The sequence below is a fragment of the Astatotilapia calliptera genome, chromosome 6, assembly GCF_964374335.1.
Source record: "Astatotilapia calliptera chromosome 6, fAstCal68.1, whole genome shotgun sequence".
Lineage (NCBI taxonomy): Eukaryota > Metazoa > Chordata > Actinopteri > Cichliformes > Cichlidae > Astatotilapia > Astatotilapia calliptera.
Window position 1 is genome coordinate 1,261,668 of NC_137427.1, and position 14,910 is coordinate 1,276,577.

The 14,910-nt window shown below is 46.9% G+C and overlaps 1 protein-coding gene across 3 annotated transcripts; it reads right to left on the reverse strand.

Moving 5' to 3' along the window:
- Positions 1-1,814: 1,814 nt before the first annotated feature.
- On the reverse strand, positions 1,815-11,176 carry dok1a (docking protein 1a). Of its 3 annotated transcripts, none has more exons than XM_026169579.2 (7): positions 11,040-11,176; positions 9,737-9,815; positions 5,058-5,173; positions 4,874-4,984; positions 4,702-4,771; positions 4,142-4,263; positions 1,815-3,201 (listed from the first exon to the last, which is right to left on the reverse strand). In XM_026169579.2, exons 1-7 carry the CDS (start codon positions 11,094-11,096, stop codon positions 2,356-2,358), a joined length of 1,401 nt encoding a protein of 466 aa, XP_026025364.2. In that variant the 5' UTR covers positions 11,097-11,176; the 3' UTR covers positions 1,815-2,355. The 3 variants fall into 3 exon arrangements, with proteins under 3 accessions (XP_026025364.2, XP_026025363.2, XP_080158412.1); XM_026169578.2 differs by having other exon boundaries at positions 4,091-4,263; XM_080302286.1 differs by lacking the exon at positions 11,040-11,176 and adding an exon at positions 10,349-10,413 and having other exon boundaries at positions 4,091-4,263.
- Positions 11,177-14,910: the final 3,734 nt, after the last annotated feature.

Consider the following 14,910-nt stretch of genomic DNA (forward strand, 5'->3'; position numbering starts at 1 on the left):
ACAACAGGCTGGCACAGGGAGGACACGAAAACTCTAAAGGCCTAACTGAACACGAGGACCAAGCCCTTCTTGATAAAGGCTGTAACAGCGCCATCTTGTGGTCACATTTATGCATTACAGCATCAAAAAAACTGGCTGGCATTGAGCAGTCAGCAGCTGACGTCTTCTAAGCAACAAGGACTAAACCATCGTTTATGTTTCCTCCGTTTTGTATTATTACCTGATGGTTTTGCATCTAAAACCTCTTTTAGGATTATCGCGCATTAGTTCGGCTTCAGTCACAGAAAGCTGTCACCGGATCATCTCTGCAGCACGTCTGCACACGATGAGCAGATAACCTCAAAGTGACGAACATTTGATTTAAAAAAGAAAGGCTGAAGTTACAGAGGGCTATGTTTCCCCTCGACGCCCTCAGGTGTGCGACCAGTCCAGAGCACACAGATCCAAGTCTACAGTTTTAGGCGCCTCCACCGCCACATATGAAGCTGTGTTGTGAATCTTTTTCTATTAACTGAGTCAAAGAAAAGTCATTTAAAAGCGAAACATTTTATCCACAGGTTTTGTTTCACTGTTTAACCATAAATTAAGTCTACAGTTCATGTTGGAGTGTTGGAAAGTCCAGCAGTGCCGCCTTGTGGTAAAGAAGTGAAGTACATGTCTAAGCACGTCATGTGATGGCTTCCTGTTTTATCTGTGCGTGATGCACATCCCCCCCTGCTGGTCAAAGTTCATCAGTGCATCAGGCTGTCTCCACCCTCCCACCCTCACGCTTCTGGTTTTGTTGCTTTAGGTTGTTACGTCGATTAAATTTAAAGGAAATAAATGAATGTATAACGTGTGACTTAAATGAAATCAGAATCATAATATTTTATTAATCCGCAAAGAATTTTGTGATCACAGTCACAACAACAAACACAGTAACACACTGAACTAATTAAATAATACAGTATATTACAAAGTTTACAATATACAAGAAATATTTCTAATATGTACAAATATGTTAGTTATAAACATCCAGATTATTACAGAGAAACTTTGTTATTTCCACTGTGGAGGACGTGCTGCAGGCTGCAACTCCTGCACTGTGTGCTGTGCATTAGATGGAGTTGTGCAGGAATGATTTCCTGTGTCGTTCAGTGGTGCATTATGGGTAATCTCAGTCTCTCACTGAGCGTGCACCTGTGATTGCCCAGCATGTTACAGAGTGGGTATTATCCATCATTGTCCTCATCTTGGACAACATCCTCCTCTCCAGTGAATGCACTGGAAAAGTAAAAAAACATGACCTCACAGCGCTCGCCGGCTGGTCCAGGTGGACACAGACACGATTGAACAGGTAGATGATGGCGGGGAACTGAAGGGGATCCTGATCTGATAGGTCAGAGATGGTCCAGGGTGAGTCTTTCCAGGGTCTTTGTGACGTGGGAGGTCAGTGCCACAGGCTGTAATCGTGTGGCCCACTGGGACGCGGTGTCTTTGGTACAGGGACGAGGTGTGAGCACTGGGACCCTCTTCAGACTCAGCACGAACAGTTTATGAAAGACTCCACAAAGCTGGGGGGTCTCGAGGACATGGGGACTCACCCGGTCTGCTGCTTCTCGTTTGTCTCTGAACCTGGTCTTGACTGAAAGTGGCGGGTGGGGGAGGGGCCTCAGGCAGCGGTGCAGTGTGGTAAATATTTACTCTGATTCATCAGGTGTTTGAACACGACGCCAACACTCCACCTTTCCCGATTGCTTATGTGAATAAACATCTTCTGTTCTTATATGTGTATTAGTGTTAAAAACACCAGGATTCACTCAGTGGAGCAAAAGTGTCATATATTTGTTTTATTTAAAGCACAATATTAGAATAAAGCACAATAACACTTACGGTAACAGATGATGGCGATACCTGTCATAGCTCCTATATTTACACAGAAACACAGTAAGGCCCACGTATGTAACATGACTCAGGGACATTTTTGCAGCATACATTTGTGCATCGTAACCAAACAAGCGTGTTTACAGTTTTATATGTAAAAATCGTGTATGAGAAGTTTTCTATGTGGAAAAATCAGTCAGAGTATGAATTTGCAACACGGGCGTGCTAAACTTATAAAAATGCAGATAAACAGATACATTAACATAAATCACATTCATGCAGGTTTATTTATTTACCTGTCTTAATGATTAAATATTCATATTTTAGGAAGCAAGCAAGAAGTTTCTCAAACATCTGATCCCTGACCTTTCAAAACCGGCAGTTCCTCCGACGTCCAGCCTACATCGCCTGAGCTGCGGTAACACGAGTTTTCAAACAATTTTACTATGAAGAATGTCAATGATGGTTTCAGATGTTTTCTAAACACCAGAGTTAAATGATGCCCAGGTTTTCATAGATTACATCATCAAGCGGACAACCCGAGGCTTTTGTTGTGCTCCTGTTGGCGATAGGAGACGAGGAGGAGGGGGTGCTGTCATTGGATGACGAGGGGCTAGACGACGGTGCTTTCTTACAGACATGAGCGTAAAGATGAGCGAAGGGGTCGGCCTTGGCTTCGCTTTTCAGAGACACTTCGCTCCGTCTGCCGGGTTGGGCGTAGACCGCGTCACCCTCTGCTGAAACCTTCGTTTCTTCTTTTTTCTGGAGGACGTTGTCTGTGTTCTGGTGATGGCCGACCTTGTCGTACACCTCCGAGTAGACCGAATCCGGGTCGTCTGCGCGAGGGGGGGGATGCGGAGCGGCACATGGGGGTTTGAGAGGAAGAACGCTCGCAGGGTCGATATACGTGGCTCTGACAGGCGGGGGTTTTGTTACAGGCCGGATGCAATCAGTCGGATTAGCGTATATGGCCTCTGACTGGTCTCCATGGTTACCTGCAGAGGAGCCAGCAGGGACCAGTGGGAGTGGCATGAGGGTGATAGGAGGCGGGTGATCTTCCCGAGCATGTGCGCTCTCTTCTCTGCTCTCCTCTGTCCTCAGCTTGTTCTCCAGGATGGCGGCCATGTTGGTCATATCGGGGACTTTGGGGAGGGGCGAATGAGCCTGTATGTTGGTTACCGCAACCTTCTCTCCCTCTGGGTTTTGGTTGGTCGATGAAGTCTTCAGTTTGATGGTGCTCTGAATCAGGGCGAATATCTTCTCAGCCTGCGGCGTCTCAAAGATGAACGCTCCAGGACCGGAGTCGCAGCGCCGCCCGGCTTCGATGGTTAGGGTCAGCTGGGAGGAGGAGAGAAAATAAACGTCTTACACTTGTGAGGCTTCAGTTTCACTTAAAGCTTCCATCATGAACTGAACTTTAACAAGAATGTGAAAGAATTTCAGGTGAAAACATCAGAGCAAGAGAGCCAGACTTTTCGGTAACACCGTTTTGCACCACATGATGGCGCAGCAAGCTAATCCAGCACCCAGCAGGGGAGGAAGAGCTGGTACCCACACGCATGTGGAGGCGAGATATGGCTGAAGAATTATCACCAAACACAACCACATTTGATCATTTTATATAAATGATAAAAGTGAAACACGGGCAAACGTAAGCACGGTTCCTGGAGAGTGCTAACACTTTTGCTCTTTTTCTGTTCAGGCGCACGCCTGCAGACGATATCGAGCCACCAGTAAAGCTGACGGATTCAGAGCTCCATAAAAAAGCTCCAAAACCTCCCTGCTGTCGGGCTTGAGTCCTGATCTCAGGCTAAACACTGACTTTTCCTGCTTCTCCTTACAGTCTGATAAAATGGCGCCCCCATGTGGTGAAAGATGTAATAACAACATGCAACAGGTGATACAAAAAGCACCTTTACATTGTGACCATGAGCACTTTTACTAGTCCCCCCTAGGGACCCCAAAGCACTTTACACACCCAGTCATCCACCCATTCACACACACTGGTGGAGGCAGCTACAGTTGTAGCCACAGCTGCCCTGGGGCAGACTGACAGAAGCCAGGCTGCCATATCGCGCCATCGGCCCTTCTGGCCAACACCAGTAGGCGGTGGGTGAAGTGTCTTGCCCAAGGACACAACGACCGAGACTGTCCGAGCCGGGGCTCGAACCGGCGACCTTCCGATTACAAGGCGAACTCCCAACTCTTGAGCCACGATCGCCCCCACCTTATCATTCCCGTATCGCCTCAGGAGTTCGTACGCCCACTCGTGAACAACCTTCTTCTTCTGGGTTTCTTTCAGAAGCAGCGCCTCCCGTCCCACCTGCAGCCAGTACGCCCCCTGCAGGCCGCAGCGGGTCGCTGCCTCCGTCCTCTGAATCGCCACCCAGAACTCAGAGGCTGTAAACAGGGAGGAGAGTCTGTCATTCATTACTATGCAAATAAAGCGAAGCAGAACACTGATGTGATAATTTTAACACAGTTTAAATACATGCAGTTAATAAATACTGACAGCATGAGCAAAAAGTGTGAGGCTCGGCTTCTCTGTGCTCCTTTAAGGATGTTTCTGAACACTACGTCAGAGTGCATGTTGAATGTTAGGAAGGTTATTACGGTCCACTTTTACTGAGCAGCCAGAGAGAGCTGAATATTACATTTCTGCAGTATCGTGTACATCCCTGTAGCTCACTGTTTGCTCAGCGTGTGTCAAATTTTCCCAGACTCACATTTATGTGAATGTATCAAAACTAGGGGATGCAATAACTGCTCGTCCTGTTCCATGGGGGGCGCTCTTAACCGGAATTGAGTATTTGGAGAAGACAAAAGCAAAGAATTTACCTTCTTCTACTGAGACGTATATCTGGTTCTCCTCCATTTGGGGCTGATTGGAGCGTGGACGGCCTCCTTTCTGAGAGAGCGAATGAAGCAAGCTTAAATAATTAGCTGTGAAATCATGAAGCTGCACATTTGTGTGAAACGTAAAGAGAAGGAACATTTGTGTCCTTCACACCTGAAACGTGCTTTGGCACAGTTTGTCCACCCAGTCGGCACAGTCGTCTCTGAGTGCGGCGAACACCATGGTCCTGTCCTGAGTCTCCACGCAGAACGCCCACATGTTCTCCTGCAGACACAAACCAGCTTTAAGCGTCTTTTCGACTTTTGACGACTGGAAACGTGAGAGTATGACGGCTCACCATGGGGCAGGCCTCAGCGTTCGGGGGGAGTCTGAGGACGCTGATCAACTCAGACAGTCGGACCACCTTCACCCTCCGGTCCCCGTGTTTTCTGACCCCAGTGGCGAGATCGCCCCCTGCAGGATGCACCGTGCACAAACAGGCAGAGCGTTACAGCTGAGTCGGCGGCGAACGCCTGACAGACATAAATCACGCGGCCTGTACGGCTTCTTCTCAAACCAGAGCGACTCAAACAATAAGCTTCGTGCGCACTCTGCACTGCGGCCGTTTCCACCCGACGAGTCTTTGCTCAGAGCGCACGATTCTTCTCCGGGTGGAGAAACGTGAGGCGACATGTTTGCCTGAATGTCAAACAGCCGCAGGCGATACTTCCACTCGCAGGTGTGGGAGTGTTTGTGGCTGAGCTCTGGTTTAAGTAAGATTCAAATGTGTGTGTGAGTGAGCTGAACACCAATATTATTCGTCACAAGGAAAAGGCAGAGTGATATTTAAAGATGAATCTGTTTGTAAAGACAGGATTAAGCACTGAATCATCCTGTCATACTCACTCTCACACAGACCTGCGAGCCACAAGCTCGACCTGCGTTAGCCTGCAGACTCGTGTTTATCTGACTCATAATTTAAGGGATAAACATCCTGTTTTATCCACGAAGCTCTGAGACCAGTGACAGACACGATAAAGTCATCATGTAACTCCTGTACTCAAAATCATTTTTGCAATCAAAGAAGTCGCCCCCTGCTGGCAAAGAATTAAGGTTTATGTCACTTGTCAGATCGGAGTACATTCATCTTTTATAGATACATTTTGCTGTGAATCGGTTCATCCATCGAGCTTTGGGTCATGGGGGCAGCAGACACCCAGACCCCCCCCGTCCATCCACCTCTTCCTAACTAATCAAGAGGGACTCCAAGCATTCCCAAGCCAGCTGAGATATAACCTCAAGGTCAGTCCAGGGTCTGCCTCCATGCTTCCTCCCAGTATCCCAGCAGGCATCCAAGCATCCGCCACCATCTTCTTTTGATGTGGAGGAGTAGCAGCTGTACTCCAAGCTCCTCCTTTCATCTTTCAGAGGAAGATCATTTCCACATTATCAGTAACTACCCAGAGCAGAAGGTGACTGTAGATCATCAGTAAAGCTTCACTTTTACACTCAGGGCTCTCGGTTCGGCGTTCGCACCAGTCCATCTGTTGATCTCGTGCTCTGCTCTTCCATCATGTGTGAAAAGACCTCGAGGTGCTTCAAATCTTCTACTCGAGGCAGCGACTCATCCCGGATCAGAGCGGGCACACCATCCATTTCCAGCTGAGGACCATGGCCTTGGAGCTGCTGATTCTCGTTCCTGCACACTGCACTCATGATTTAAAGAACCTCGTCTTCTCTTAATAGCAAAGCTGAAATCCTCAGGCCACCGAAGCTGAAGAACAGAAAGTGAAGAATGTTTCAAAAGCAGGCTTGAAAAAACCCAAACTGGCATCCCAGTTCCAGAAGTTGGAGTATTTGGAGCACAGAAGGAGACCTGGCAACACGGCATGTATGCTGTCAGCAGAACCTCTGGAAGGTGGAGGTGCTTTGCAGCTCGCACATGGATGTTTCCGATGATTTTCCCGGACTGAACTATATATTTTAGCAGTGATGTCGTCCCTCTGTCTTTGAGGCCTCTATGCAGATGACAACAACACTGCAGACCTTCTCTAAACTCCAGCTAACGTCAGACATCCAGTTTGACTGAGCAGGGAAGAAGCAGGAGAGAGGTGTCGAAGTGAAAACTACGTTTCTCCCTCCAAGTGAGAAAACACTTGATTCATGCAACTTTTTGACCTTTATTGGATTACAGTGACCTGCTTTTTTATGAACGCACCTGCCCGCTACCTAAAGAGGTTGGATACTGTCCACCATTGTGCTTTATGTTTTATTACTGGAACGAGAGAATAACTCAGCGTGATTGTTTTTAACATCGCTCTAAATTTGATCTGTTATTTTATATTTTTCACATGTTTGTACAGGATATTGTATTTGTTTAAAATGTTATTTACTTGAGAAGTTCGGCCATCCGGGAGGGGCTCAGAGTAGAGCCGCTGCTGCTCCACATCGAAAGGAGCCAACTGAGGTGGTTCGGGCATCTGACAAGGATGCCCCCTGGGGTCTCCTGGGTGAGGTGTTCCAGGCATGTCCCACCGGAGGAGGCCCCGGGGCAGACCCAGGACACCCTGGAGAGATTATATTTCCCCAGATAAGCTGGAGGAGGTGTCTGGGAGAGGGAGGTCTGGGCTTCTCTGCTTAGGCTGCTGCCCCCGCGACCCGGCCCGGATAAAGCGGAAGAAGATGGATGGATGTTATATACTTATGTGGTACGTGTATTTTGACTTTTGTTGCTATGATACCAGGTCTCTCTTGGAAATGAGATTTTTTACCAGGATAAATAAAGGACTAATAAGAAGAAGAAGAACTCCAGATAAATAATTTCCTGTTAGTGTAGCTTTATTCGTGCTTTCTTTCTGGAGCTCAAACACACTGACTGCATAGAAACTTCAAACTTCTCTTATTTTTACTCCACTTGTGTATTTGTGAGCAAAAGTCAGCGAACCTGTGCAACCTCAAACATTCCTGTGTGCACACACCTGCAAAGCAAACAGCAAAACTCGGTTACACGCTGGACTTTGGACACTGGATCAATGCTTGAGTCAATGTTTAACCTCAGTTTGGTTGAAGTGTGCTTGGCGTGTATTGAGACTTGCTGATTATTACAAAATTAGGTGACGTCTGATGTGTTTGCAGCAGATTCTGCAGAACATCTGAACTCTTGGTCCAGACGAGTGCAGGAGCTGCTCCCCCAGGCCTCTGGTCCCCCTCTAAGTACTCCTGAAAGTATATTTACTTTTACTACTTCCTTTGTAACATCAGTACTCTTGCACTGCTGATTCTACTGCATCTCCCTCACAGCTGAACGTAATTTGCTAAAAGTGGCATCAGGATGAATCTGAGATGAGTTTCAGTCGACCAGACGTCACCATGCAAAAACCCGACCGAACACTAGGGGTCAGTATTGTCGCACATGTGGCAGCAGTGAGGATTGTTAGCTGGTGTGTCTGCAGATGACAGAGAGATTACTGTTCTCATCCCCAGATTCAGTTCAATTCAGTTTCATTTATACAGCGCCAAATCACAGCAACAGTCGTGTCAAGACGCTTTATGATCTTTATCATCACTCATGAATCTCTGCAGGTGAGAGGCGAGGAGCATCTTTGTTAGCATTAAAGCTGTGAAGCATCCCTGCATGTATTTGTGTGCAGGTCACAGAGAAAGGACTGAAGGAAGCACTGAGGTTCTGTGACGAGCAGCTCTCACCGTGTCGGACACTTTCTGGCCTCTGCGTTGATCGCACCTTTTAAAGACCACTGCTGGCAGCCGTTTCTCTGCTTCGGCCCGGTCCTCGTTCACAAACTCTTCTCTGATGTTCGTGTGTCGTCCACGTAAAACGTGCATGTCATGTGTTCACTGTGCAGATGCTGCCGCTGAGCTTACATAACATCGCCCTCATCCCGGGCTCTGTTAAAGCGTCAGATCCGGTGCTCGTGTTCAGCGGCTGATGCTCGGCCCGCCGCTGCATGCATGACATGCGTTCAGCACCACCAGCATCCCTAACATGACACGATTCCCCGCCTTTTTGTGCTCGTGTGGTTTTATTTTTAGCTCCCCAGGAACTGATATGAAGCCGGCTTTCAGTGCTGAGCGTCTCCACTGAACACGAAAGCCGAGTTTAACTTAAAGACATGAAAGAAATATTTAATTAGTTATGTTTTTCTGTTTAAGCTGAATATTTTGGACAGTGCAGACGTCCCACAGGGGTAAAGTAAAGAAAAGGTCTGGAGAATCACAACATCAGAGGATGATTGAGAGTTTTTCTTTATAATCTGCACTTTGTGTCTGTAAATAGAGCATCAACATCAAAGCTGCAGTTCCAGAAGTGAGTCCATGTTTGCACGTGCAGGATTAGAGCCACTGCTGCGATCATTGCTTTCTTATGTAATCAGGATTATGACCAACACTTCAGATGTTCTACCTTTATAATACAGTGGTTCGTAAAATCTGTCTCCACCGCCTGTTCAAAGGTGTATTCCAGCTACCGACAGGTGACAAATGAAAGGATGAACCCCTGTTTCCTATCTGGAAGCATCAGTCTGTTGTTGAATGTGAATGCCACTAACTGGCTCTGCTGATTGAATCAGCGCCATGTTGTTCCTCCAAAACTTACGTGCACGGATCTGCATGTAAATGTTACCTGAGGTGGAGCTCGGCAGGCGCGTGCGGGGGGGCTTGAGCACCTGCCCCTTCAAACATCTCTGCACGGCCCTGGAGCTCCCCACAGCGTTTCATTGACCTGATTAAACTGTGAAAATCTGACATTTAGTGTCACGTATTAAATATCACCTCAAATATCAAAGTGGAACAGGATAAAACCTGAGACGTGATCGTGATGTGACGGATAATCCAGGGAGATGACACAGAGCTGCTCCAGCACCTGCTCCCCCAGTCTGGGTTCAGCTGGACTGGAAATAAACTGGGCTTGGTGTGAAATCAGTGAGCTTCAGTCTTATTTTACTGATGTGAGCGCTCAGTAACTAATAAGAAACTATCACTGTTATTTTCATCATTCACATAACGAGTGGAGCTGTTTACCTCCCATATCCTGGATCTCCAGTCGGCCCACTCCACTGCTGCTGGGGGGCGTCAAAGACAACCACACCGGCTTCCATTTCTGAGGACAAAGAGAGACGTGAGCGCCGTGCTGCGTACAAACAGGACACGCCACATGAGAATTTATCAAAGGAAAACAAGGCTGTGGCTACGGAGGGCCCAGAGTGTCAAATGAAGTGAATAAATATGTATCAATAAATTATTTAAAATATTCAAACATTTCATTGTTTTACAGTTTAATTAATTATTGCATCGTTATGTGCAGCAGCTCATCTTGAAGTCATTTACACCAGTCACTGTAACTGCAGGTCATGGCGCATCGATCCCAGATCACGATGCAACAAAACCTCACAGACACCCGTTTCCATGGCAACGTGGACACTGCAGGGATAAAACAACAAAGCAGGGCTGATGTCTCAGTCTGAGCTGTCCTCCTGTCCTCATGAGCCCACACTCCTGACTCTACCTGCCAAGTTCAAAGCTGAGAAGTACAAACTCTGTGTTCTTGACTGGTTTTTAGATCAGGGTTAGCCCCGCCCCCTGACTTTGATGGGTGAAACCGTGAAATAATGAGTTAAATAGTGAAATACTTACACATGCTTTAAATATTAAATTAGATTTTTGACAGAATAATTGTTCACTGGATTCATTCAAACATGTGTTTCACTTTGGGCACTCTTGGTCCTCCGTATAACTCCTCCACCTTCTGCCTCGATGGCGTCAGCCTGAGCCTTTCCTTTATGAACGCCATGCATCAGAGAGGTCACGTCCGGCGTGTCCTACATGAGTACGGACCCTGCGCTCACCTATGATCTCAGTCCTTTCACAATAAAAGCAGGAACGCGTTACTACAGGTAAACGTTTGGCAGCTCGCCCTTCAGTAAAATGATCGTCTGTGGTTTTTCCATTTTTCAGTCACAGTTTCGGGTTGGTGTTGTGGGTGTGCTCGTGACGTAAAGGAGTCGTGAGCTCACACGGCGTGTGTGTGTACTTTGTGTTGTGCTGGAATGTGAAGCTGTGTTTCAACATGTTGGTTCAAACTCCCCGAGCCAGAGAAACACTGAGATCCCATCTTCGGTTTTTCCCTTTTCTCAGCCGTCAAATCAAAATGAAGTGTGACAAAATGTTGATCTTCCTCCCGTTTTAGTTAGTTATCTACAGAAATGTCCGTTTCTCGTCGTTACTACAGTCATAAAAGAATCAAAAACACAGCTTCCTCCCCACTTTGTCAGCTCTTGAACGCTCACAGCGACGCAGAAACAGCAGGAATGAAAGCTGTACTTACTTTTCCAGGTTTGTGGGGTTGCAGGTAAACTTTCCCTGATTTGGTCTGAGCGTCCATCAAAGAAGCAGCAGCACTTCAGCCGAACACCAACGAGTGAGAGAGTTTCTCCTGTGAACAGTCGGGACGGGGTGTGGCCAAAATGATGCACTGTTGAAATATGATCCTCACATGAAACTCACACACACACACACACACTCACACACACACACACACACTCACACACACACTCACAGACACATACACACTCACACACACACACACTCACACACACACACACACGCACACACACACACTCACACACTCACACTCACAGACACACGCACAGACACACTCACACACACTCACACACTCACACACACACTCACACACACACACTCACAGACACACTCACAGACACACACACAGACTCACACACACACTCACAGACACACACACACGCACAGACACACACACACACACTCACAGACACACTCACAGACACACACACACTCACACACACACTCACAGACACACACACACACACACACTCACAGACACACTCACAGACACACACTCACAGACACACACACTCACACACTCACAGACACACTCACACACACTCACAGACACACACTCACACACACTCACACACACTCACAAACACACTCACACACACTCACACAAACACACACACAGACCCACTCACAGACACACACACTCACACACTCACAGACACACTCACATACACACTCACACACACTCACACACACTCACAAACACACACACAGACCCACTCACAGACACACACACACACACTCACACACACACTCACAGACACACTCACAGACACACACTCACAGACACACTCACAGACACACTCACACACACTCACAGACACACTCACAGACACACACTCACACACACTCACACAAACACACACACAGACCCACTCACAGACACACACACTCACACACTCACAGACACACTCACAGACACACACACTCACACACTCACAGACACACTCACAGACACACACTCACACACACTCACAGACACACACACACACACACACTCACACACACACTCACAGACACACTCACAGACACACACACTCACACACACTCACAGACACACACACACACACTCACACACACACTCACACACACACTCACAGACACACTCACAGACACACACACACACACTCACACACACTCACACGAACACACACACTCACACACACACTCACAGACACACTCACAGACACACACACACACACTCACACACACACTCACACACACACTCACAGATACACTCACAGACACACTCACACACACTCACAGACACACACTCACACACACTCACAGACACACACTCACAGACACACTCACACACACACTCACAGATACACTCACAGACACACTCACAGACACGCACTCACACACACTCACACACACTCACAGACACTCACAGACACACACTCACAGACACTCACAGACACACACTCACACACACTCACACACACTCACAGAAATACACACACAGACACACTCACAGACACTCACAGACACGCACTCACACACACTCACAGAAATACACACTCACACACACTCACAGACACTCACAGACACGCACTCACACACACTCACAGACACTCACAGACACACACTCACAGACACACACTCACAGACACACACTCACAGACACACTCAGACACACATTCACACACACACTCACAGATACACTCACAGACACACTCACAGACACGCACTCACACACACTCACACACACTCACAGACACTCACAGACACACACTCACAGACACTCACAGACACACACTCACACACACTCACACACACTCACAGAAATACACACACAGACACACTCACAGACACTCACAGACACGCACTCACACACACTCACAGAAATACACACTCACACACACTCACAGACACTCACAGACACACACTCACACACACTCACACACACTCACAGACACACACTCACAGACACACTCAGACACACTCAGACACACACTCACAGACACTCACAGACACACACTCACAGACACACACTCACAGACACACTCAGACACACATTCACACACACACTCACAGACACTCACAGACACACACTCACAGACACACTCACAGACACACTCAGACACACACTCACAGACACTCACAGACACACACTCACAGACACACACTCACAGACACACACTCACAGACACACTCACACACACTGTGGGGATTCAGCACCAGTCAGGACCTTGCAGTAATATAAACTTCCTGTCACGCTGCTGTGGAACATGAAGGATCCAGGATGACTCCGGGTTATGAAACAGTCAGCAGCAAAGGTCACTGCTGAATATAATCAGGACCAAACCTGCTGCTACATCCTTCTGAGGAGGAAGCCTCAATATTCAATTTCAATTCAATTCAATTCATCTTTATTTATATAGCGCCAAATCACAACAAAAGTCGCCTCAAGGCGATATATATTTTCTTATGTGAATGAATTTATTCTAAACCTCCTGTAATAAATGAACAATTCAGTTTATTTGTATGGCAGCGAATCACAACAACGCCCGCCTCAGGGTGCTTTATATTGTAAGGTGAAGACCCTACAGTAGAAAAGCCAACAGCTTTCTGCTGCGACCGGTTGGTGTGAGGGCCAGACTGGAAGACAGCCACTGACAAAGACGCAAAGACATCGTGGGCTGATTCACCACCGAGCGGGCGACAGCTCCTCCTTTAGCTCCCAGAGCCGATTGGCAAGAAGGAGACTCTGCCAACAGGTGGAGCACCCGCCCACAACTCCACCTGACAGCAGAAAAAGAGTCTTCACACGTAGGACACAAATGGAAGACAAAATATAGAAATAGTGTCAAATAAAATCATTTTAATTGCAGGGACATCGGTTGACTGGTTACAGTAAAGTAGGCATTATGTAGCAGATTTATTTGACTGTGGGACCAAATGTTTTCTAAGCTTTGATAAAATTGTGGAGTTATATAAGTTGCAGCGTAACCAATTCTGGAGATATGTCCAAATACATAGTTCATTATCGAAGTGGCTGCGAACCCCCTTGAGTTGTCCTGTGGGCGGCCCTGTGGAAGTCCTGCTCTCAAAATCACCCTTGGGTAAAGGCATCACCACTAAGATTTATCATTTATTGCAAGAACGGTCAGCTGACCCTCTCCTGAAAGTTAAGGGCTACTGGGCCCAGGACGTGGCATTGGACATATCTTCAGTTGAACGGGATTCATGTTTTCAAAATGTTAATACTACGTATAAAGAAATAGGCAGCAGATTTATTCAACTTAAGATAATCCATAGGTGGCATCGAACACCACAACAGTTGTATAAATGGAACCTGGCCTCTACGGACGAATGTTGGAGATGTGATGGTCAAAACGCTTCGATCTTACGTATCTTATGGAGCTGTTCGGCACTTCGGGATTGATGGGAAAACATGATGGAGGTAATTTTCAGTGTTTTGAAAAGGAGATTTGGTATCTCACCAAAACTGTCCATACTTGGTATAACCACAGAACTTTCTGATGGAGATTTTTCCAGTTATACAAAAAGATGGATTATTCTGGCTCTACGGCCAAACGGGTGCTGCTAAGACATTGGTGGAAAAAGAGCCCCCCTCCCTATGAAGAGTGGCTAAAGACAATGGCTCAGTTACGAAAAAGTGACTCGTGGTTTATTGGACAAATTGCATCAATATGATTGTATTTGGTCCCCGTTTACAAGCTGGCTGTCTGTAACTTGAAGATTGGTGTGTGAAGAAAGAATAGGATGACTTCCCTTTGTTTTTGTTTTTGTTGTTGTTGATTTTGTTTGTTCATTTTTTAAATTATTTATTTATGTATTTATCCTTAAGT

Bases quoted from the DNA above. Each gene is read 5' to 3' on its own strand.
- dok1a (XM_026169578.2), bottom strand. From the start codon at position 11,096: ATGGACGCTCAGACCAAATCAGGGAAAGTTTACCTGCAACCCCACAAA. The intron at 5,174-9,736 runs GTAAACAGCTCC...TGCATCCTGCAG, and splicing joins GGAGATCCAGGATATGGGAG to GGGGCGATCTCGCCACTGGG. The intron at 4,985-5,057 runs GTGAGCCGTCAT...TTGTGTCTGCAG, and splicing joins ACGCTGAGGCCTGCCCCATG to GAGAACATGTGGGCGTTCTG.